General features: G+C 38.1%; 1 protein-coding gene across 1 annotated transcript in view; it reads right to left on the reverse strand.

Annotated features, from left to right (window-relative positions):
* Positions 1-250: 250 nt before the first annotated feature.
* HPGD (15-hydroxyprostaglandin dehydrogenase) overlaps positions 251-23,612 on the reverse strand; it is a 35,067-nt gene continuing 11,705 nt past the window's right edge. Inside the window, exons 4-7 of the mRNA XM_050945406.1 lie at positions 13,560-13,647; positions 5,934-6,010; positions 3,729-3,892; positions 251-2,400 (exon numbers count right to left, since the gene is read on the reverse strand). Coding sequence (XP_050801363.1) covers positions 2,262-2,400; positions 3,729-3,892; positions 5,934-6,010; positions 13,560-13,647 — 468 coding nt within the window. The 3' untranslated portion in view covers positions 251-2,261. The remainder of the gene's footprint in view (positions 2,401-3,728; positions 3,893-5,933; positions 6,011-13,559; positions 13,648-23,612) is intronic.

Below are 23,612 nucleotides of genomic sequence, written 5' to 3' on the forward strand. Positions count from 1 at the left end.
TGGAAGATGCTAATGTTACTGTGGGGGTCCAAGGATTTGAAATAGGCTTCAAAAAAGCTGAACTGCCAGTTTTGACATAGTCAGAAGGGAAAAGGAAGAAAAGAGAAGAGAGGAAGTGGGGATACATGATTGATCTTTTCCTCCCCCCTTTTCTCAGCTCTTCATTTCTTCATTCTTAGCTCTTCTTTCAAAATTCCATTTATAAAGAAGAAATACTCCAATAGAACTTTATGTATTTAATTGAGAAGTACATGTTTTTTAAAAAGTTCAAACACACAAAATATAATTACAGGCAAAACAAGTACAGGACAATACTATATCAAAAAGACAAGTTCAGTTAACAGATCCCTGTAGTTGCTCCTAGTCTTTAAAATCAATTTTTCTAATTTGTAAATAAAAGTAATTGGAATTTGTATGCTCAAACTTCGTTTTTAGTCTTTGAGTGCAATTAAGAAGCAGATGTGCTCAGAAAACCTTCCAAAAACAAAGATGGTTTCCTCCCTAATTATGGAGTGACTTCCTCCTCCTCACCCCCAATTATCCATAGAAAGTACAATACTACAGACTTTGGTGATTATTTGCAACAGGTCATTTTTCATTTTAAAATAGTTTAAAATAGTTATAGGATAGTAACTTTGCACTATCCTATAACGATGGATTTTATGTCTGGCATGGCTTGTGTTACTGTATAATCAAAAGAAGACGGGAAGTTGCTAGTACTATGGTAAAAAGGACAAGAGTACTTGTGGCACCTTAGAGACTAACAAATCTATTTCAGCATGAGCTTTCGTGAGCTACAGCTTGCTTCTTCAGATGCACAGAATGGAACACACAGACAGGAGATATTTATACATACAGAGAACATGAAAAGATGGTGGTATTTCTACAGGCAGCACAGAAAAAAGATGCAACACATTTTACACATGGAAAATAGACATAGGCTATTCTGTCTACTGGTCATATAAAAGAACCTAAAACTATTGTAAATAGACCTACAAGACATCTCTGGCTACCAACTAATAGCAAAGTACAATCAATTTGAGGACTGTGAGCCCAACTTGTAAACAGGCACAACTCATTAAAGAGAATCGAGTGGTGCTAGTTTACGCTATTAGTAAATTTTCCCAGTATGCCTAAAAACATCTGTTCTATAGTCAGACAGTATCTTAGTGAATTGCTCCTATCATAGTTAATGGTACTATTTTCATCCACAATTTATTACACAAATCAGATAAATATATAAGAAAAGTCTGATCATGCTCTCAGTTGGTCCAACCTTGCAGTGAAGTTAATGGCCATTTTGCCCAAGTAAAGGTGCAATATCAAAAGCTGTGAAGGTGCAAAAAGTCTGGAAGATGTGCAAGTACTGTTCTTCTGGCATGTTGGAGTAACCATGTGAGCCAGCAGTGCACCCTTATTCTCATCAGATGTCTTGTAGTTACCCTTTGCTGCTAAATATTTAGCCATTTACTGTTCATTCATCAATTCTTTTAAGTTTTAAAAGAATTGAAAGTCAAAGTGAGAATATATATATTTTGGTAAACGTTTGGTAAACGTTTTTACATCAATATGTAATGGACTGTCTAGGCAGTTAATTGAATAACCAGCACCTGGACCGTATAAAGGTAATCAGGGCTCAATTGCACAATGGTTCTCACAAAGAGAAGGGGTGTGTGTGTGTGTAAGCTCCCAGAGAAACATAGGCCCCAACGAGGAGGGCTGTGCAACTCTGAATCCAGTGGGAGAGACTACAGGCCAGAGAGGCCAGGACTGAGAGGGAACAAACCCCAAGGAGGAGGGCTGTGTGACTTCTGAAGCCCAGGGGAGATTTTCTATTTCAAGTTTATTTGTATTTAATAAAGTAGAATCCCAGTAGGGGAATTTTGTCTTGTCCCCTTTTGAGCTGTGTGACATTCCCAAGAATCCTGACAGAAGGGTAACTGAAACAAGGGGTGCCTGCAGTGCCACACTAGGTCAGGAGGGCAACAGCCTGCCACAAGCATATAATTACCATTGGGCAGAATATGACTCTTATTACTGCATCATTGAATATCTTTTGAGCAACATGCTTATTCTACCAAATAAAGAATATCAACAATAGCTCTTAAAATCGAAGTAAGAAATCACATTATTACACAACTGTACATTATTGCATTAAAGAGTTCAAATCATGTCATTCTTTGGACACAAACATTTGTCTTAAAAAAATTGTTTAAAACACATTTTTATATTAATTTAGAGCCAAGATAACAGAATTATATTTATAGCCTTCCTGATTGAAAAGGAAGTGGACTATATTCTTGAAAATGAATCCCTTTGGATGCTGTAATCTTCATAACCTCTCCGTTTAAAGCATCATCTTCAATAATCATTAACAGTCCTTTCGCAATTAGCGATGGGCTACAGAAAAATAAACATTTTTTCCATTTTGAAAATCAGACCTGGCACAGAATACCTTCTGGGTTATCTTAGTTTGACAGCATAATGCACTGGAGTTTGTGGAAAAAGTATGTACTAAACCAAGTATAAATAAAGGTTTGCATAAACGCTTGCAAAATGAACCATCTACAATTTGTATAGATCTACTTCCAAGTCTTTTGGAACTATAGCAGAAGTAGCAAGAGCATTTCTGGAAGGATATGGGGTCATCATAATTTGGATATGCAAAAAATATACAACTGCAACTGTGCAAATGAGCTCTTATAGGTCTAGTCATTGGTAAATACTTCAGATGTTTAGTTGCCACTTAGATTACTATCAAAGTTCCCTGAGTGTGACAAATGCTATAGGAAAATGCTTCACTCTACTGCACTGTAGATCTCCTGTGTTATGTATTCTGTATTTGTTTCCCCAAAATGCTTCCATTGACATTAACTGGAGAGCAATGCAAATTAGAGAGGAGAATTTTACCCTCTGCAATTTGCAATAGTGAATGTAAAAGTTCAATGCTACTCAGTGAAAGCAAGTGACATCTGAAAAAGCATGGGCAAACCACTATGGTGTTATGCTTTGAGGTACTGGTGACTGCATGAATCACTATCATCTTTGAGACTGGGTGTGAACATACCATTCTGTTAACAAACTGTCAGGATGAGTTAACCATAACCTTTGCTCCACCTGAGGTAAAAGAAGATAGTGAATCCTCCCAGGAGTTTGGACTGAGTGGGCTGGAGGGGTTTGGCTGTGATTAGGTGGGAAGGAAGAACATATAGCAATTGAGAAGGCAGAAAACTGGCAGACTCAGAGTGACAGACAGCCTGAAGGAGCAGCTGAAAGCATGGTGTTTGACAGTGGAAGAGACCTGGGGAAAGATTTGAGTTAGCAGTGCAGGCTGAGAAGAGTGCTCTTGCTGCTGTGAGGAAAAGAAGCTGTTTCCTGCTATTTGATTCCGTTTGTGTTCAGAGACACAGAACTTTGTACATTCTTTGTAAATAAATAAGATTTAATCAAAGAAAATATCAGACTCAATCAGTTTCTACTTCCAGCTGGAACAACCCCAGGGCCCTGAAATTTGATTAGCTGCTTGGGTTGAAAAGGGACAACAATAATAAGATGGTTGAGTCCCTTTCTTTCAGTTGTCTTCTCTTTTGTCTCACATGTGGTTTGTGCAGAAATACAGTACAGACATTGGTTATGCTGCCTGCTGTGGATCAGCTGCCTGTGGCACTACTACTTACTTTCCCTTCAACTATAGAAGACAAAAGAATATTATGTGTAGCTTCACTTACTCCATAACACCATAGAACTTCATCATGTCTTTGATCTCATCCTTGTATTCATAATATTGTCCCATATTCTCTTCTTTATCAATAGACTGAAGAATTGGTGTGTTAACGAACCCTGGACAAATTGTATTTAGTCGCACGCCATAATTTCCCATTTGAGCCGCCATCTACAAAAGTGTCAGACACATTGTGCTCATTTTCAATATTTTGTGAATCTTTACAAAGGCTAGTAAACATGTTGCTTGATACAATCAGCAAAACTAATAGCAGCACATTAGCCCTTTATTTATCAATGGTTGATGTTGGCAAAAAGCATAAGAGGGCTGTGAGGGTGGCAAACTGGCTATTGATCCTGGTCTTACTTATGGCCTTTTATGATAGGTGCGTGTGTGTGTCTTTCTGATTATTTTATATATATAAAAAAATTGTTTTACATAAAATTGGTGCTCAAAGCAGAAACTAATTTGGTTCATGGTTGAGCGAGGTCGACATGAAGAAGATGAAGGCCATAAAAAGAAGTGTCACTCGCATCAATGCATATGAGTCTTGATTACGTTCTAGATTGTATTCCTTAACCTATAAAGTCAGGTGAACAATTATACTAATAGCTCCTGGACAATACTACCTCAGGTTACTAGCAAAAATTCAGCTTGTGTACCCCAAGATTTCTTGGCATCATTACCAGCTAAAGAAATGGTGGTGGTATGATGCCTGAATGTTTCAGGAAAAGTTTGAACAATATATTCTTTAGCAAGTCAAGACCTTGCATACACCCCATATTTTGCTGAGGATTATTCTGACAGAAATCTGAACATTTTATTTCCTTAAAACAGATTTTTTTTTGGATCTTTTCTCATCAGCAATGTCAGCTACAACTATCAGCGTTATGGCTGGTATAATGATATAACTTTATACAGAAGAAGCAATTGACATCCTAAAAGTAACCCCAGCAAACCTTGTTTATTTCCTAATAGATAAAAAACTTTTTCATAAGAAAACACAATAACATGACTATCTCAAACCACACCACATTCCAGCCCTAAACTTTTGAATATTTTCCACTCACCTCCCTCACCACAGAAAATTGGGATTCCGTCCCTTATCCTGGAATGACTTTCTTTTTGACTGCCTGTTCACCACTAAATTGTTTGATCTGAGGTTTACCATTTTTATTGGAGCCTTATCCAGAATCATCTTTAGGAGCTGGCCTCCTAAGTCTGGCACAATCAACTAGAGTCCTAAAAGTTCTAAATTTCACCTGCCTGTGTCAGGCTGCACCTTCTTCTCTGTTAGCTGGTAAGTATTTTAAGTACTATTGTGTTTCTCCAGTGTTTTATTTTCTTGCATTCATTAAGAAGTAGCATATGCTCTCATTTTACCACAGTTTTTGTTGTTTGAATATTATATTTTTTAAATCATGCAAAAATTAAATTATATACTGTCATGTGCAGACTGTGGCCAAGGTGTGATATATGACTCCTATTCCTAAACTAATCTGCATTAGTTAACCCTAGAAGATTCAGAGGTTTGGGAAAATGTTTTAAAAGTCTGCATGCTTATCTAAATATATCTCAGCTTCTTTGGGCTGGAAATTTGACTAGAAATCTCATGTGAAGGGGCTATTCTCAAAGTGTGCACATAACTGCTCTATGAAAATACATGATCTTGTTATCCTCATACTTCCTTCAAGCCCTTTCCCTCTGCTAGTATCTTGCCATAAATTAGACAGAAGTTTCTTGTGCCAGTATTTGGGGTATTCAGAGAAAGTTCTTTGTACAACAGGCAGCATAGGCTCCATCCTGAATTGGAGCCTTTCATTGTTATTACCACACCAATGTTAAGTAATCAGAACACCTGAGTCAGCCTTAATAATGGGGAGCACTTTTTATATTCAAATCATTTTCCCCACATTTGCCAATTTACAGAAGGAGAAACTAAAATGATTTGTCTAAGGTTGTCTATTTGATTGATTGGCTTTATCCTTTCTCTATATCACCCACACCTCCATTATTACCTCCTTGGGGTTACCCCCATGAAATGAAGGAGTCTCCAGCTACCACCTTAAAAGCTTTTATTAAAACAAAACCAAACCCCACACAGCACTTCTATAGGCACTGTTTTCACTTGCATTGCTATAGAGAGGGAACCTGAGAAAGTAAGCTTGTTCTCAAGGAACTACTGATAGTGTTTTTGGCTACATATACTCACAGCTATAGACCGAGTGAATCCAATTATGCCATGCTTTGTAGCACAGTACACTGGTTGATGCGCAGCAGGCATGAGTCCTTGAAAAATGAAAAGAAAGTTGAATATATACATTAATAATCAATACCTGTTGAGATGATAACATGCACAATCAAAAGTAGCAGTCATTACTAGTTAAAATTTCTTAATTCTAGCTGTAATTTTGAGGTCAAACTGGGGAAAAGGAAAGGATAAAATACTATCCAAAAACCAAACAAACAAAAACTCCAGAAAAGAACAAAAAGGCAAGAGACAGTAAGGAAACTCGAAGAGACACATAAGAAGAGAACAGTATTGTTCACAGTCTAGCTGGAAGGACATGTCAAGTGAGGTACTGCAGGGATTGGGGCTGGGGCTGGTTCTATTCAATAGTTTCATAAATTATTTGAATAATGGTGTAGAGAGGGCATAAAAGTGTTATAAAGTTTGTGGATGATATCAGACTTGGATGGGTTGCAAATGCTTTAGAGGACAGGATTAGAATTTAAAATGATCTTGACAAACTGGAAAAATGGTCTGAAATAAATAGGATGAAATTCAATGAGAACAAATGCAAAGTACTACACTTAAGCAGGACTGATCACTTGCACAAATACAAAATTGGAAATCACTGCCTAGGAAGGAGTACTGCAGCACAGGATATGGGGGTTATAGCGGATCACAAACTAAATATGAGTCAACAATGTAGTACTGTTGCAAAAAAAGTGATGTAATACATGTTGGGATGTATTAGCAGCAGTATTTCAAGCAAGACATGAGAAGTAATTCTTCCATTCTATTCAACACTGAAAAGGCTTAACTGGAGTATTGAGTCCTATTCTAGGCACCACACCTCTGAGTTAATGATAGAATGAATGGCACTGGGAAACACAAGATATCTAAGTGAAGAAGGTATGAAGATGAGAATGAGAAAAGACAGGGAACAGTGGAGTAAAGGGCTTAAGATGGGAAGCAGGAAGAAATGAGAGCAGAAAAACAGGCTGGGCAGAGTTCTGAAGCATCTTAGAAAGAAGACAAGATTAAATAACATGTAGAAGGCATCTCTTTTTATTATGCTTAGTACAAATGGGCCCCATTATCAGTTGGCCTCTGGTAAAATAATACATTAGTGGACAGATTCAGAAAGGGAATGACGTTCTGGGCAGCAGACTAGATAGATGATTTTCATCATGACATGTATATCGGAATGGAGCAAGTGATGTTTTAGGGAAGCCAAAGAGAGATGGGATGTAATAGCCAAAGCATGGACAAATGTTTTAGTTGTAAGGGGAGGAAGAGTTGGATTTTTCAGAGATTGTGGGGAAAAGAACCAACATGATTTGGCTATACTTGGAAAAGAAAAGAAGCAATATGAAAATGATGCCTAGGTTGTGTCTCTGTGTGATGACAGTGGGAATGGGCTGGGTGTGGTATTATCAGTTGCAATAGAGAAGGAAGGAAGTGGAAGAGGCTTTGAGAGGAAAGATTCGGAGTTCAGTTTTTGCCCAATTGAGTTGACATTAGCAGTAGGATAATCAAGAGATGACAGAGAGACCATGAATCTATTTACACTAGCAATTTTATAGAAATCCCACTATATTACAGGGACTTCAGTCACAAGGGGGCTAGCAGGCATACTGACTAAATTATAATACAAAGGGACTGTGAACTACAGCTGGAAGTTATATAACCGTAAGCACAAAAGCACAGCCTGTCCTAAATTAGGAAGATAAAACTCAAATACATTCCTGAAAGAAGATGTCATAAAACTTGGATGCTAAAGTTACTGCACTAATGTTTGTTGTTTAGCTCTGAGTAATGGAAATCACCCCAATTTAAAAAAATCTGTTTTTTCCCTTTTGCTTTTGGTAAGTAATATCAGCAAAAAGGGTGTGATTCATCACAGTGAAGCGGACTCATGCAAGGATCTATGTACTACTCAAGTCCTTAATGTGGGATTTCAGTAGAGATTAAGTCGTGCATAGGGTGTGGTGTGGGCTATCTGCTCTGGAGTCAATTTCACCCAAAGGAGATAATTTTCTGATAAGGCACAGCATTAAAATTACAACACTGACATGAAAAACAATATTTCAGCGTTTAAAACATCTTTATTTCTTCTTTATTTAAATGCTACATTGATCCAGTGAAAACAGCACTTTTATTAGCACTGTTCACCTTGGCGGGATGAATAATGTATTACAATGAATGGTGGTGCCTTTTAAGTTGTGCAACTCCCCAACTCATATTGAAAGATCCAGCCTTTGGATGCTTTTGAAAGCTGTTACAATGGATCACTGTACACCAGCACCTCTAAAGAAAGAGTGCTTGCTCTGTTTCTGAACCTCCACCTATGACATCCCTTTAGGCAGGAACCATAGGCCTTTCTAAACCATGCTTTTTTATGACTCTGGAGTGCTGTCAATGAGTTTACTCCCATTTGGATTTGTCCTCCAAGAGTAGAGCATTTCTTACTTTCTGTGACATAAAGTTAGCACCAGTCATCAGTATTATCCATCACACCTAACTTATTTGTTTAATACCACAACGTACTGTAAATAACAAAGACAATCTTATGAATTTACAGTTGAAAAGGCAGATACAAGACAGAATGCATTAGGAATCCAGAAGAAGGACTTACAGGTTATTTAAGCAAGCTACTGTTTGAGAGAGAGAGAGAACAGATAAAAATCAGAAAATTAAATTTATAAAGCATACCTAGCTGAGAATGAAGTGGAAGATGGCACAACACCTCACTTAGATGTCAAAAGACGGTTTCACTAACCCTACAAGTCAGAGCAAATTTTCCTTTCATTTACTCTTTTCCTGATTTCTTGGCAAGCTGACAAAGAAGCAGCTCCTCTCCTTGGTAGTCCCTTTGTTTTCAGGGTGTCCAGATCACTCGTTACCATTTTAGATGAGAAGTGAGACTTCTAACTAAATCTGTTTGTTCATTTGTGATGGTCAATAGTTTTAATTAAATTTCATGATCCACAAATTAGGAAATTAGCATTGAAGATGAAGGCTGTATGTTAGAGTTCATTTGTTCGTATTACCACTTTCTTTCAGTTTATGTAACAGGTTTGGTGAATACACAATATTTATTAAGTAAGCATTTCCTCCTAGGTATATTTCTCCCATGGACAGGGATTTCCCACTGGGATTTGAACAAGCATCCCTTTTTAAATACGATTTATTAGCATGTAGTTGGCCTTTCATCACCCCTTTCCCCATGGCTGCATTGTTAGCCATCCTGAGATAAAATGTTATTCTCTTTATTCATAATCTTAAAGTTGTTATGGCTTAGAATGTTGCAAAGAGTAAGAGCCAAATTATGCAGTCTCACACGGCTACTCCTGATTTCAGTGGAAGCTGAGAGCTCATCAGAAGATAGTGGTTGGTGCCAAGAATATACTGTGTTAGAGATCATCACAATACCACAATAAGTATATATATTCAATGTGTTATATATTAAGTTTGAATGGGTCCTTGTATGTCGTCCACTTACTTCTGTCTTGCTAAATTTGCACTGATTATAAAATAGTTTTTGTGAAAATGATCAAGGACAGGTTTTGAGAAAATGATGAAATTTATTTAGAAGCAAACTGTTAAGTATTATTGTAACATGTTGACCAATTTTTCCATTATAACAGACTTTTTGCCATGTTTGTTTGTGTGTATTTTATAAAAGATGCTTATCAAAGCCTATAGGAACATGTATAACAATTATTTTTAAAAAGTGAATGATTGTTGTAATGCCAACTTAAAAAGTAGAATTTCCAAGCCTCAAGACAAAACTCAATGGCCCTTCTTCTTCTCAGACAAAAAGCTGAAAAACAGAATGAACTTGCAGTATGATCTGAAGGTCAAAATCTCTTTTGGACCAACAAAGGTCCAACAAAGGAAACAAATTAAAGAGTTGATGGATTTGTAGCTGTGCTGTGGGCTGAATGATATGAGACAGAGAGGGGGTTCACCAGAGGCTCTGGTTTGAACACAGTTCACTCTCCCTGTGTAGACTTTATTGTAGGGGTTCCTGTTTACCCCAAATAGACACCAGCTTTGCAGAAGTCCCTTGCTGCATTCCTTTCAGGACATTTTACACGCAGCAAAATCAAAGTCCCTAACCCATTCATGTTAGCTTGTGTTTCCCAGAGCTCCTACCCTGACTTCTAGTCAGCACAATCTTTTGTTTTCCTTTCTTGTCTGAGAGCATCACAGTTCTTTTTAAGGTATAGACCCTAAAATCCCAATCCTGTAACCACACACATACATGTTTAACTTTACTTCCATGAGTCTTCCATTGAAATCACTTTATGATAGCAAAGTTCAGCATGTGTAAATGTTTGCAGGATCGGGGCCTAAATTGGTGTGCTTTCTGAAATACCCAATGCATTGTCTTCTGGAGAAACATCCTATGGAAAAAGCACCACACTGGCAACTTGTGGATCCTGCACTCTGGAGTGTAGGTCACTTGCAGGGATCATCTGTATATACCTCACTAAATCATTTCCCTGCTGTTGCAAGAGCCTCGGGCAGAGGTGCACCTTGATCTCTCTTATTCATTGCCTGTGGCACATAATAGTCTAGTCTCCTGTATGTTGTTGTACATTGGTCTCATTTTAGTTGTTGGGTTTAGTGTGTGGGTGCTGTTGGTGGCTTGTGATATACAGGAAGTCAGACTGGATGATCTGGTGGTCCCTTCTAATGTAAGATTCTAGGACTCTAACAAGTCAGTATGTTCTTACACTAACTATTGTACCTACTTTTAAGTCCTCTATAAATATATTTTGCTTTTTCCTTTCAGAATCCAGATGGCTCAAAGGGCCTAGTGCATACCATAGCTTCATGACAGCATAAAATCTGCCAACATTACCAAACAACAAAACCCCAGCCAACAACAGAAACCCACCCAGCCCAACCATCCTTTTCAGTTTTTGTTGTCAACCTTAGTAGTTACACATAACATTGTATCAATTTTCTCTAGGTAGGTATAAAACCAATTTATACAGAAATCACAACTCTCAAAACTATACTCTAACAGTATCCTACAAGATGAGTTAACCTGTTTTACTCTCCTTAAATGTCAAGTGATATTTATGATAATGAATTCATTTAGAAACCTGTGGCAAGATCTCTTCTATGGGGCCAGTTCCGCAACTACACACACAAAACTCCCATTGTCTCAGAGGCTTAGTGGTATAACTTCCTCTTTTTATATGACTGCTTAACTCCTTTGAAAGTTATCAGAAGCTTTATAGCCTTGAGAGGCAGCATGCTCAGGGATAAGCAGAGGGTTAGTAGTCAGGTACTTTTCAGTTCTAATCCCTCTTGTGCCAAAAACTTGCTGTGTGGTCTTAGACAAATGAGTCTTTTGCTGCCTCTATTTCCTAACTCAACCCACCTCACAGAGGAGTAGTAAGGAACAAGGCCTTGATCCTGTAAAGATCTGGCCCCAATCCAGCAAAGCACTTACTGTAAAGAATGTGAGTAGTACCATTGACTTCACCTTGCAGGACTGAGCTCTAGGATTTGAACCTTCTCTAATTAAAATCAGTGACAAAACTCCAACAGAACTGAAGCCTAATTAGTGTGTGTACAGGATTTTGAACATGCAGTGTTAAATAAGCATTAAATGACTATTCTTACTGCACACAACGCGAGACAAAGATGTTTGCTAGGTGTGGAGCCTGTCGGATGAACACATACTTACAGAGAATTGAAAAGAAAAACAAAAGTAATAGAGAAATGGGTTTGTTAATGGTCAACAGAAGCTAAGTCTGCTGAAAAAACTGGGGAAAAAAAAGAAACTCACTCTAGTGAGTGTTAACTACTCAATCGGGAGTTTTATGTGTGCAGTCACTGCAGGATTAGAGTCTTAAAAAAGAAAGTATAATCACAATATGCAAATAGGAATAAAAAAAAGCCTGTGTCAACTTTTATAATCTGCTTTTTCTGATGACTTTGGAAACAATTGCTAAACTCATGCTATGTAAAAGTAAAGAAAGCAAAGTACACTTTGTTTTTTAAAGAGATAGTCATAACCATTAGAGAACAATGATCACATTTTAAAAAATGTAAAAGTAAATAAAACTTTAATTGATTAATTAAAAAGACATTTGTAAAAGCTTATTAAAATCTGAGAGGGCTGGGTTACTAGATCTTAAAAATCAAATCATGTTGTTATGCACTAGGAAAAGTTCAGATCCTGCAAGCCTGGAGGCAAGACTCATATCAGTATGGCAGACTCAGGCCTCACAGTGCAGTACTCTACCTTTGCCCTCTTTTTATATGTTTATATACTGTGTGAAACTGTTTAATCTTTCACTAGGGCTGATGGTTCCTTGTGTTACATAAGCAGCTGATATTTTGGGCCTGATCCAACATTTGTTGCAGTTGATGGAAAAAATCTCATTGACTTCAATAGGCATTGGATCAGCTGTATTATCAATACTGAGTTAGGGCTACATGAAGACATGTAATGGAAAAACTCATGTGAGGCTGTGGTGTGTGTATGTATGTAAAACTATTAGTTTAAACTCACATAGCTCCAATGCATAATATAATTCGAGTGACTTGGTTTTCTCAGCTGGCAGGTGTCCTGATATGCAGGGGAACTCAGGGTATCCAATCACACTACTCCCTATACTCACTCAGTGCCTCCTCCTACTCTACTCTATACTCAGTGCCTCCTCATTTAATTATTTGTGTTGCAGTAGCTCCTAGGACCCCTAGTTATGGACCAGGATCCCATTGTACTAGATGCTGTACAATCGCAACAAAAAGACAGTCCCTTTCCAAAATAGTTTACAATCTATATATAAAAGACAAGATTATTTTCGTACCCTCAAATTCTCACCACATGGTTTGAAAGTATGAAGTGGGACCAGGCTGGAATCAATGCTGACAGGGTCGCTATTAATTCCTGCAAGTATTCTCATCCAGCCACTCTTTTTAGTATCAACAGAGCTAGTACAACCTAATGGGGCTTCCAAAGGGGTAGAGGAAGGAGAGAGACAGCTTATTTTGCTCAGCTTCCCTCTCTCTCACGGATTTTTGGCCCATTATAGAGGATTTTCTGGTATTTCCCTGCCCTCTAAATTTAATTCCCATTGATCTATATATACTACAAAAATTAAATAGTTTGCAAAATAAACTCAGAATGTAAATGTTTCCTCTTTGGGTCTATAAATATTGAAGACTATCCTTTCAAACACATAATATACTTCAAATACAGTTTTTGGCTTTGCAAGATAAAATATTAGTGAAGTATAATGAATTAAGCTAGCTGATGTTCATTTAATCTACAATTATTTGGTAACCTTGAAGGGAAGATTAAAAAATTGGATATTTATACCATACTCATCATTGTGGGATCTGAGACTAATCGTGCAAGAAATTACTGAGTGTACAATTACATAGCCCAGCTGGGCTGGGAAAAACAGTAGCCCTTCTCTATTCATTTTGGAGGTCACTGCAAGATAAGCAGATGTTGTACAAGTATGAAGAAACAACAAAAAGATCATGAAAAAAGAAAGAAAAGAATAAGGAATAAATATGGATTAATTTATTTTAAAAAGTACCAGCAAGGATTTATATAGAAGATTTTCTTACCTGCCAGAGATGATATATTAATAATTACCCCTCCATTTCCTTTTCTCATGTATTCCAGACCAATGTATGTTCCTCTGATCACAGAAGTCTGATATATGAAATATAAAGGGGAAATATATTCTAACTTTGTCCTTTTTTCTTTCTTCTTCTTGAGCAGTGAGGCTTTTATTTATAATTTTAAGTTATAACCTAGATAACCCATAGTAGGTAGCATTAAAGAAGAACTCCTGCAGTTGACGTAACAATAACAGCACTGAAACAAATATTGTATGATTAATTATTGATATGCTATACAAGTCTTTTGCTTGCGAATGAAAGTGATCAATAAATTAAACTTTTCTTTGGACTTGGGATTCATTAGTATTATTTATTATGCACAGATGGTGTGTTTTGCATTGAAGAATATACAAGTAACTGACTGACTGAATCCTCAAGAGGCCCTGAGCCCTGTAACTCTCAGGGTTCCAATTAGAGTTTCATATGTTTAGCACATTCCAGGATTTGGCTTAGTGACATAGTCCCTGTCCCAAAGAATTTAGAATGTAATGTCCTCATTCTCTTCCATTAAAGTTAATGAAAGTTTTACTATTGGCTTCTATAGGACAAGATCAGTCTCAAAAGACTATACATTCAAGGATCAAAGAACAAAGTGGGAGACCCAAAGAAGATCTATAAGGTAAAACATAAAAATATATAAACAAAAGGATGGTGATGGTATAATGTTTTATATAAGCTAGTTACAGGCTACATGGGAGAGTGTTTGCTTTTTCCAGAGGGATTGGAGGGAAGGAAAACTGATACACTCAGGCCTTGCCTAATTCTGTCTCACTGAGATCCATTACTGCACTCCTCTTGCAGTCAGAACTCACTTAAACTTATAGAAGAGTTCCAGGATAAGGTCCCATGCCAGTGCAGAACTTCACCATTACTGCTTTAGTGATAAGTTTTTAAAACTATTTCCTTTTAATTAAATATAATAAAATTATAGACTTTTGTCTAGATCTCCCTTTGACCTCCAGTTTTTCCTAAAATTGAATCCTAACTTAGGTGATTTTTCATATTCCCAATTCCATTTAGTCAGTCAAACAGTGTCCCAAGTAGCTGGGACTACAGGCATACGCCACCACACCTAGTGTTACAGTGTACTTAAAAATTATCCAAATCAGGTTTAGATGAGAGTTCCATAGCTCATTTATATCTTAAAAATGGACTGAATATAGACACCAAATGTAAATGCTCCCAAATGTAGGGAAAGTTTGGGTTTGGATTTTCAACATCAAAGTTCTGATCCAAGGTTTTGCTTTGAGCTTATTTCTATTTTAAATGAATATGTATGTGGAAACTAACAGATCTAGGGCTTGTCTTCCATACGGGGGTAAGTCGACCTAAGTTACACTACTCCAGCTATGTGAATAACGTAGCTGCAGTCGACTGTAGCTTAGGTTGACTTACCCTGGTGTCTTCATGGCGCTGAGTTAACGGGAGACGCTCTCCAATCAACTTCCCTTGCTACTCTTAGAGAGCTGGAATACTGGGGTTTACTGGAGAGAGCTATAGTTGGGTCTTCACTAGATTTAGTGGGTCTTCACTAGACCTGCTAAATTGATTCCTACTGCATCGATTGCAGCAGCACCAATCTCCCTGTAGTGGAGACCAGCCCCTACTATCATCAGTGTGTCCTAAAGACAATATACAATATCCTGTTACACAGTCAGTCAAAACCTGTAACAGCAGATAGAAATAGGAGAAACTAATTTCCCTGCCCAATATGTAAGAGACTGGGCATCGTGAAAGTGTCAGCTGAGATGTTGGAAGTAAATTGAAAGTCTGTTCAGCCCACAGCACACACTACCCATTGATGTCAGTAGCTTTTGATTTTGACCCTAGGTGAGCTGTAAACTGGACACTTATCAAAAAGCTAAAAAACAGCTTTAGGTTTGCAACTGCTAATACATTTATAAATATCTTCCCTAATATTTGTGAAAATTGCTGACTTACTCATTCTGCCTTCTGTTCATAGGATCATTATGCTCACACACTTTTCTGTTTGGGCCCAATCTTATGATGTGTTTAGCAACTTCAACACCTACTGCTGTCAATGGGAATTGAGGGTGCCTTATAGGAGCAAGGCTTATGTACTCTCTTATACTCCTAAAAGGAACAGTAGGGCTGTTTAATGTTAATTGTACTATATAACCATCAAAGGAATTATTAAAACTGTGTGCATTTACGCCTGATGGTGCTGCCCTAAGGTATAATTATTCTGGTGATAAACAGTAGCCACAATATATAAGGTGAAAGCAGCTAAACTGTTAATAGATCTGTTAGTTGAGACTTTAGATGAATAATGTTCTATACATGTGATAGGTTGCACAGAGCCCACACTAAGCCCCATAGGTAGGTCTCTACCAAATTCATTGTCCATTTTGGTCAATTTCATGGTCATAGGATTTTGAAATTCATAAATTTCGAGATTTCAGTTATTTAAATCTGAAATTTCATGGTGGTGTAACTGTAAACGTTTTTAGACTTTAAACCTTAGTTGGTCCCATGCTTTGCTGCACATTGGGCTTTCCCACATTTGCCATCCTTGCCTGTCAACTGCCCTTCTCTCCAAATGTTCCCATTTCATGTTGAGGTGCTTCATGTTGTTCAGAACTGTTTGTTTCTATGTTATTCGCAGTCTTCCTCTTTTTCGTCTTGTGTTTTCTGGCTCCCATTCAAAGGCAGTATTTGGTAAGCATTTTTTTTTCCATTCTCAGTTCATATCCCGGCTACTGATGTCTTCTTTTGTAGATTATTTGTAAGAGGGTGCCTTGTCCAGTAACTTTTCTGACTTCTTCATTCGTCTTCCTATCTCTGTATGTTATTTTCAGTATTCTTCTCATGCATTTGTGATGAAATGCATCCAGTTTAGGAGTTCTGTAGAGGTCCTGACCCAAAATGGGCCTGTGGGGGTCACAAGGTTATTGTAGGAGGGTTGCGGTATTGCCACCCTTACTTCTCCACTGCTGCTGCTGGCGGTGTTGCCTTCAGAGCTGGGTGGCTGGAGAGCGGTGGCTGCTGGCTGGGAGCCTAACTCTGAAGGCAGCGCCGCCACCAGCAGTAGCACAGAAGGAAGGATATCATAGGATAGTATTGCCACCCATACTTCTGCACTGCAGAAGTCTCCCCCAGGAAATCTGTATAGTATAGGATAAAAAGTATACAAGACCAGATTTCATGGAGGAGTCCAGCGTTTCTCAAACTGGGAGTTCTTTCACTCCCCTGCGAAATCTGGTGTTTTGTGTACTTTTGCCCTATACTATGCAGATTTCATGGTCCGTGATGCTTTTTTCACGGCCATAATTTGGTAGGGCCCTACCCATAGAGAATCAAATAGAGGACCTATCCTGTCCTAGAGAAGCTATTCAGCCTGCAGAGTGGAAAGGGAGAATCTCACATGGGATAATTAAATGAAATAAACAAATAGGAAAGGGAAATAGCTCAAGACTTTTTAAGGAAATGCTCTTCCTCCTCCCCATCTCTTCCCTTCCTACTACAGGGAAGCAATAGAGCAGATGACTCCCAGACCAAGTCCCAACCATACAACAGAGAGACCCTAAGCAGATGACTGCTTTATTAACATCACCAGATTGCAAACCTTCCTAGACTAAATTAATACTATTAATATTTCTCTTGGCTGAAGCAAGCCAGCAAGTGTTTGGAAGTGACTCTTGCCTTTAGGCCAAGCTGAGGAAAATCTTGATCCTAAATATGATGGTTTGTCTTCACTGCAGAGTTAACTTGCGCTCTGACTTGACTGTTGTCACTAACCTGGCTCACATCCACAGATAACAACCCCTCCCCTATGTGTAATGGGGCTTTACACCTGAGCTTGATGCCCCATTGGGGGGTAGAAGCTAAAGTCAGAATGCTGCTCACACTTGGATTGGTAGCCCACTCATTTTGAAATGTGGACAAAGGCTAAGCCACTCGAGTGCTGATGGTCTTCCAATGCCTTCCCACAATTCCCTGCATGTGATCAGAATGACAGAGAAATTGTCCCACAGTTCACTGGGAAAGAATCATAGAGTGTCTCAGCTGACTAATACAAATAACCATGGTATACTTCCTCCACAAGTCCTAGTGATGCACACAAGTGGGTGCAGCACCAGAGTGGATGCAGCTGAGTGAAAACACTGGAGCATGGCTTTGCATTGTGACTGCTCACACCTGGGATAAGCCAACTCAGATGTTCACACTCAGGTGCTGATTACTCAAGTTAATGCTGCAATGAAGACATACCCTGTAAGTAAGCCAGAAAAAGAAACTCCTTGCAGAAAAGCATGTGCTTTAAATAGAGATAGTATTTGTTTTGCCTTTGTGTTGTACTCTCCACTATTGCTGGTATGTCACTCTATAGCCTAATGCTCCCCGCATACTTTATCCCTTAAGAAATGCAACTTTGAACTCCCACTTTTGGTATCAACCGGAAACACTCTGGCTGCATTTTGGAGGAAAGTCTCCCAGATATTGCTTCATGATACTATAAAATATGGTTGATGGAAAACCAAACAGCCAAAGAACAACCTTCACATTTCTGTACAACATAGCTTCCAGTTTTGGATAAGAAGGCAAAAGGATATTTCTGAAATTGCCTACAAGCCAGACAAGTATAAATATTTTTCTGTAATATGATCTTCAGTGCACTGACGTAGGACTAATGGGAGCATGTGAGGAGAGAAGTGCCTTCTGGTTTGGTCATTCTTATTACATACTTTGAGAAAGAAATGTTGACCCTTACTCTTAAACATTGATAATTCTTAAATTAATGCATTCATCTGTAGTTTTTTTTTGTATTTGAAAATAAAAAGTCACTAAAAACTTGTTTTTGTTCTAACTGCTTTAATGTATATCTGTTAATCCACTACATGCAGCAGAAATCATGTCAAAAGATAAAATATGTTGCCCTTGAAAAAGTGACTTGTGAAAATAATCCATTTACAATTGTATTCAGCATCTTGGATATTATGCATAAAAATTTCAACAACAAAGATCAGCAAACTGTTCAAATTAGAAACCAAACAGTTATTAAATGCAGGTAAAGTGAAAATTAACAAAGCTGAAACATCAGCACTTGTCCCCTAGCTACCAAAACCCACTATCAGTATCAGTTCTGAAAGTAATCTCACTGCTTGCCAGATAAAACCACCATCTCCATAGTGGTGATGATAGTTTTCTTACTTAAATATACACATTGATTTATAATGACTAATAAGGACACTCCTCATTACACTATTACAGGTCTGAGTATTCTGCCAATAAAAGCAATTGCACTACACCAGCTGCCAACAGAAAGCATATTTACCATGCTACTGTTCAGCAAAGTTATAATCATGAGGGTAGAAACTTGTCTTAATGTAATATTAGTTTACTTCTGCAATCCCAAAGACAGAATTGGATGAGTGTACTTCATGCATGCCAAAGCACCAAACACTAATAAAGACAAAAGTAAATCCCTGATGGCATGCCATTGTTTTGCAAAGTAAATAATTGCACCATGAGGCAAAACACCTCAACCCAGCTGTTGGAGGACTCAATCCCTACCATATATTATGACTAATGACCCTAGTTAACGTGCTGACTGGTCATTTATGTGTAAATGACAAGTTCAAAAACAAAAGTTACAAACTCTTAGCCTCCTCTTGTAATCTTCTTCCCCTCCAGTGGCTTTATAGTTTTAGCTATATGACTAAACAGAAAATATTCTGACATGCTGTATCTAAGCAAAGCCTGACACATTTCTCCTGGCTCTAGCAAAATGTGTATTCAACGTTGTGTAATACTTCGATAACGTTGACATATGTATCACCTTTAATTCAAATTCACATGCTATTTCTATATCATTATGAACTTCCTAGCATGATCTATAAGCACCAGTGCAAAAATGTGTCCATTTTCACTGACTACTTCAAACCTCATTATCAGCTATTACATTTGACAAATGTTTGTTCTTAACTCAATATATGAGGCATTTCTAATGATACAGGGATTCAATCTTATTGCTCTAGCTTCTTGTAACAGTAAAACACCACACCTTCTTACCTCGAAAAGCTAGTATTTCATGTTGAGAAATGATTTCCTGCATTCCTGTAACACTGGAGATGACTATTATGTTGTTACAAAGAGGAAAAAGCAACTGATGTGTTTGGGAAAATGTATAGACCCCTTTATCTCCTTACCTCTTCAAACACTTTTTATATATGTGTCAAAAACAATCTACCCTATGTTAAGAGAAAACAATTGATGTGGGCAAGTTCATAAAGCAAGTTACTAGAGAACTAGAATTTGAACCTTGGTTGTTTGACTTTTATATTTTCTTTGTTGCTTGATTGCCATCATACTTCATGAGCTATATATAAAGTAAACGAATAATGCATGAGGTACCTGTGAGGCTTGAAACTAAATGCTGCTGGTAAGATCTGCACTGCCCAAGTCAGCTGAGGGGGGGAAACAACATGTTGCTGTTCTCCAGGGTGGGATGTGTGCGGGGGGAGGGTTGATCCTGTCAGGGTTTGGGCTTCAATACTACATTCTAGGAAGCAGGGTTTAAACAATTTCTCATTACACTATAAACAATTTGCCTCTCAGTGTAGCATTTGCTTCAACATTAGTCATTGTTAGCATAAACTGAGAGTCCATAAACCAGTAAGATGATGCTTAAAGTACAATTATTGAGGTAAATCTGCATGCCTTTTTCTTATGTGTTCTTCCATGATCCACAATGGCATGTGAGTCACAGATATGATTATTTTCAGAGCTTGCGGATTTCTTTTTATGCATATGGTCTGATCCTGCTGCAATTGTTTTCAATGGGGCAATCACAATCACTTTAATAGAAATAGTTTTCTCTTCATGGGCCTGAGCCTATCTGGAGCATTGACTTAGTATGGGAGAGTACTAGTGAGCTACTGAATTGCAAAGGTGATTTCTCTTTTATTAACTAGTAGGCTGTTGGCTTGATTCCAGAAAGGATCTAAATCTTTGCCTATGTCATTTAATTTTTTTCAGAACGCATCACTTAAAAAAAAGAAAAGAAAAAGGGTTCATTTAATCAGTCAAGCACAAGGCTATGAAATTGTGATTTTCCTTTGACATAGTCACCATTCTGAAGACTGTTAAACTATACATGGGAGTAGAATCTGGGGGAATATACATAAGTGACTGGGGAAGCTCAAGAGGGTTCAGCACTGGTTTCAGGGCCTAAGGCAGTTGGGCTGTGGAGTCCCACATCACAAGGAGAGGTGCTAGAAAGGAGGTCAGCACCTGAAAGTGTGGTTGGGTCCCATGACAACAGACTGGTGACCGTACACTAAGAAGCTCAACCAAGTCTGTAAGATAATCTTTGTCTTGCATTTGGCTAGGATATTTGAATGGATGAGAGTATTAATTCAAGATTCCTTCCACAATCCCCAGTGTGATGTGTAGTTCTTAAAAGTATTTTTTATTGATAAGGGTTCCAAACACTTGACACTGTTCTAGCTTTCAGAAGAGGGGAGAGAGATTGCAGCTGAAGTCAGGAGATTTTATTTATGCATTGGTTTGAATTTATGAATTGGTTAGATGAAGGTTTCTAACCATCAGAGGAGTGAAGTTCTGGAACAGCCTTCCAAGGGAAGCAGTGGGGGCAAAAGACATATCTGGCTTCAAGACTAAGCTTGATAGGTTTATGGAGGGGATGGTATGATGGGATAGCCTAATTTTGGCAATTAATTGATCTTTGACTAGTGGTAATTATGCTGAATGGCCTGTGAGGAAATGTTAGATGGAGTGGGATCTGAGTTTCTAAGAGATTTCTTTCCTGGGTGTCTGGCTGGTGAGTCTTGCCAACATGCTCAGGGTTTAGCTGATTGCCATATTTGGAGTCAGGAAGGAATTTTCCTCTAGGGCAGATTAGCAGAGGCACTGGGGTTTTTTTGCCTTCCTCTGCAGTGTGGGGCAGGGGTCATTTGCTGGATGATTTCTGCACCTTGAAGTCTTTAAACCTTGATTTGAGGACTTCAGTGGCTCAGACATAGATTAGGGGTTTGTTGCAGGAGTGGGTGGGTGAGATTCTGGGCCTGCGTTGTGCAGGAGGTCAGACTAGACAATCATAATGGTCCCTTCTGATCTTGAAGTCTATGACTCTATGAATGCTGGGCCATGGGTGGCATTCTAAACTCAGAATCTTTAGCAGTAACTGGGAAATGGCTGACCTGTCAAGTCCCCTGTTTTTCCTGCATGCTTGAATCTTCTGGGGAACTGGAAGACTTAACAGGAAGTGGGAGAGATCATAGCAGCTAGGGATGTATTCTAGTAGAACATCTCATCCTTGTTTCCAGTCAGAAGACCTCAGAACATAGAGTTTATAGGGTGAATGTGTGAGTGGCTGGGGAGGTGGTAGAGTACCTCATGCTATATGTGTGAAGTTGGGATTTTTTAGTAGAGCTGAGGCTTTGGGAAGAGAAGCAACAACAGGGCCAGCAACAATGGCAGAGCTGAGTCTGGAGATGGTCTCCATAATTCCAGCTCTCACAGAGCTAGGCAGTGGGTGTAAAATAGTCCCCCAAAGAGAGAGCCAGTGGGGTGGTAGCCTGGGTCTTGGGAAACAGGAATTAAATTCCCTGCTCCACCCTGAATGTGTGGCATTGGGCAAGTCACTTAGTCTCTCTGTGCCTCAGTTCTCTATCTGGGGAATAATAGCACTTTCCTAGCTCACGAGGGTGTTGTAAGGATAAATATGTTAAAGAGTGTGAGGTGTTTAGCTATTACACTAATGGGGGCCATATAAGTATCTTAAGTAGATAGAATCTGACAGGACTGATGAATGGGCAAAGCTGTGACGTGCTTCATTGAAATACACACAGCATAAGACAGTATGCTTACTGACCCATAAGACAGTAAGCATATGAATGTCAAAATGTGGGGAGTTCCCTCTGCTGCCCCCATAAATGTCATTTGATGAAGTGGAGTCTGTAACTTAAGGATTTAAAGGCATTTCAATGACCCGTAAATTTTCATTTTCCTTGAAAATAATAACCCAGTTGCCTTCACGGGACTGTGTTTATTATTAAATACATTCTGCACCAGGGTGTAAACAGGTTAAGGGAAACCCCAGAACTAGAGACTGAATCAAATGTTCTGTTAATGCTATCAGTTATACCTCTTTAAACTGCAGATCCACAAAGTTATTGAGCACAGTGGCTTATTTTATTTATAGCTCATATGATCAGGAGTTAGATAAGCACTATTCCATTCTTCTATCTGCAGGACCTAGCTATTTAAGTTCTTTGTAGGATCAAGCCCTGAGTGACTGTGACACTAACCAGGCTTCAATTTAGAAATGGAGAAAACTTCACCAATCTCAGTTCTCAGACAATTTTTACCTTTGTATAAATAGTTTATATAAATGAGATGGAAAAAAATTTAAAATGACAGATCTAATGATGTCTGCTAGCCTATCGCAAGTTCTGCCCAGTAATAATGAGATTCTTGCATGCCTGAACAAATTCTATGTTTGTATTTGAATTTTGCCTCTTTCTAATAACTGTTGTTAGGCAACTGCAATATCTGAGCTTTCTAATGCTGCCAGTGAAATATATGTAAAACATGCAGTGAAATATGGGAACAAGAATTCCTAAATATATTTTATTCAACAAATCCAACTAAATTAGTTTTCAAATCTTTAGTGGAGTAAGGCATCGGGTTTCTTCCTTCCCATCTTAGACTCCCTTCTCCTCACAAATATACACACACTTTTTCTTAGTTAATCAAGTTTAGAAATGTTCAGAAAAGGATAACCATATATTCAAAAACATTAAAAATTAAAAGTGGTGATAAATTAAATTTTTCTTTTTAATGGCAAACGTTTCAGCTGATCATTTTATTACAGCCCTGGCCTCTTTATCTTATTTGTTTATGGTCTTGTCTAATTATTATAAAGTAGCATTATATAAAACTGCTCATAATTCTTGTTCTCACAAGTCAGAAAAGCAAATTAATGTTTAATATGCATGGTAACTGAAAATATTA

The sequence above is a fragment of the Gopherus flavomarginatus genome, chromosome 3 (genome assembly GCF_025201925.1).
Source record: "Gopherus flavomarginatus isolate rGopFla2 chromosome 3, rGopFla2.mat.asm, whole genome shotgun sequence".
NCBI classification, from domain to species: Eukaryota; Metazoa; Chordata; order Testudines; family Testudinidae; genus Gopherus; species Gopherus flavomarginatus.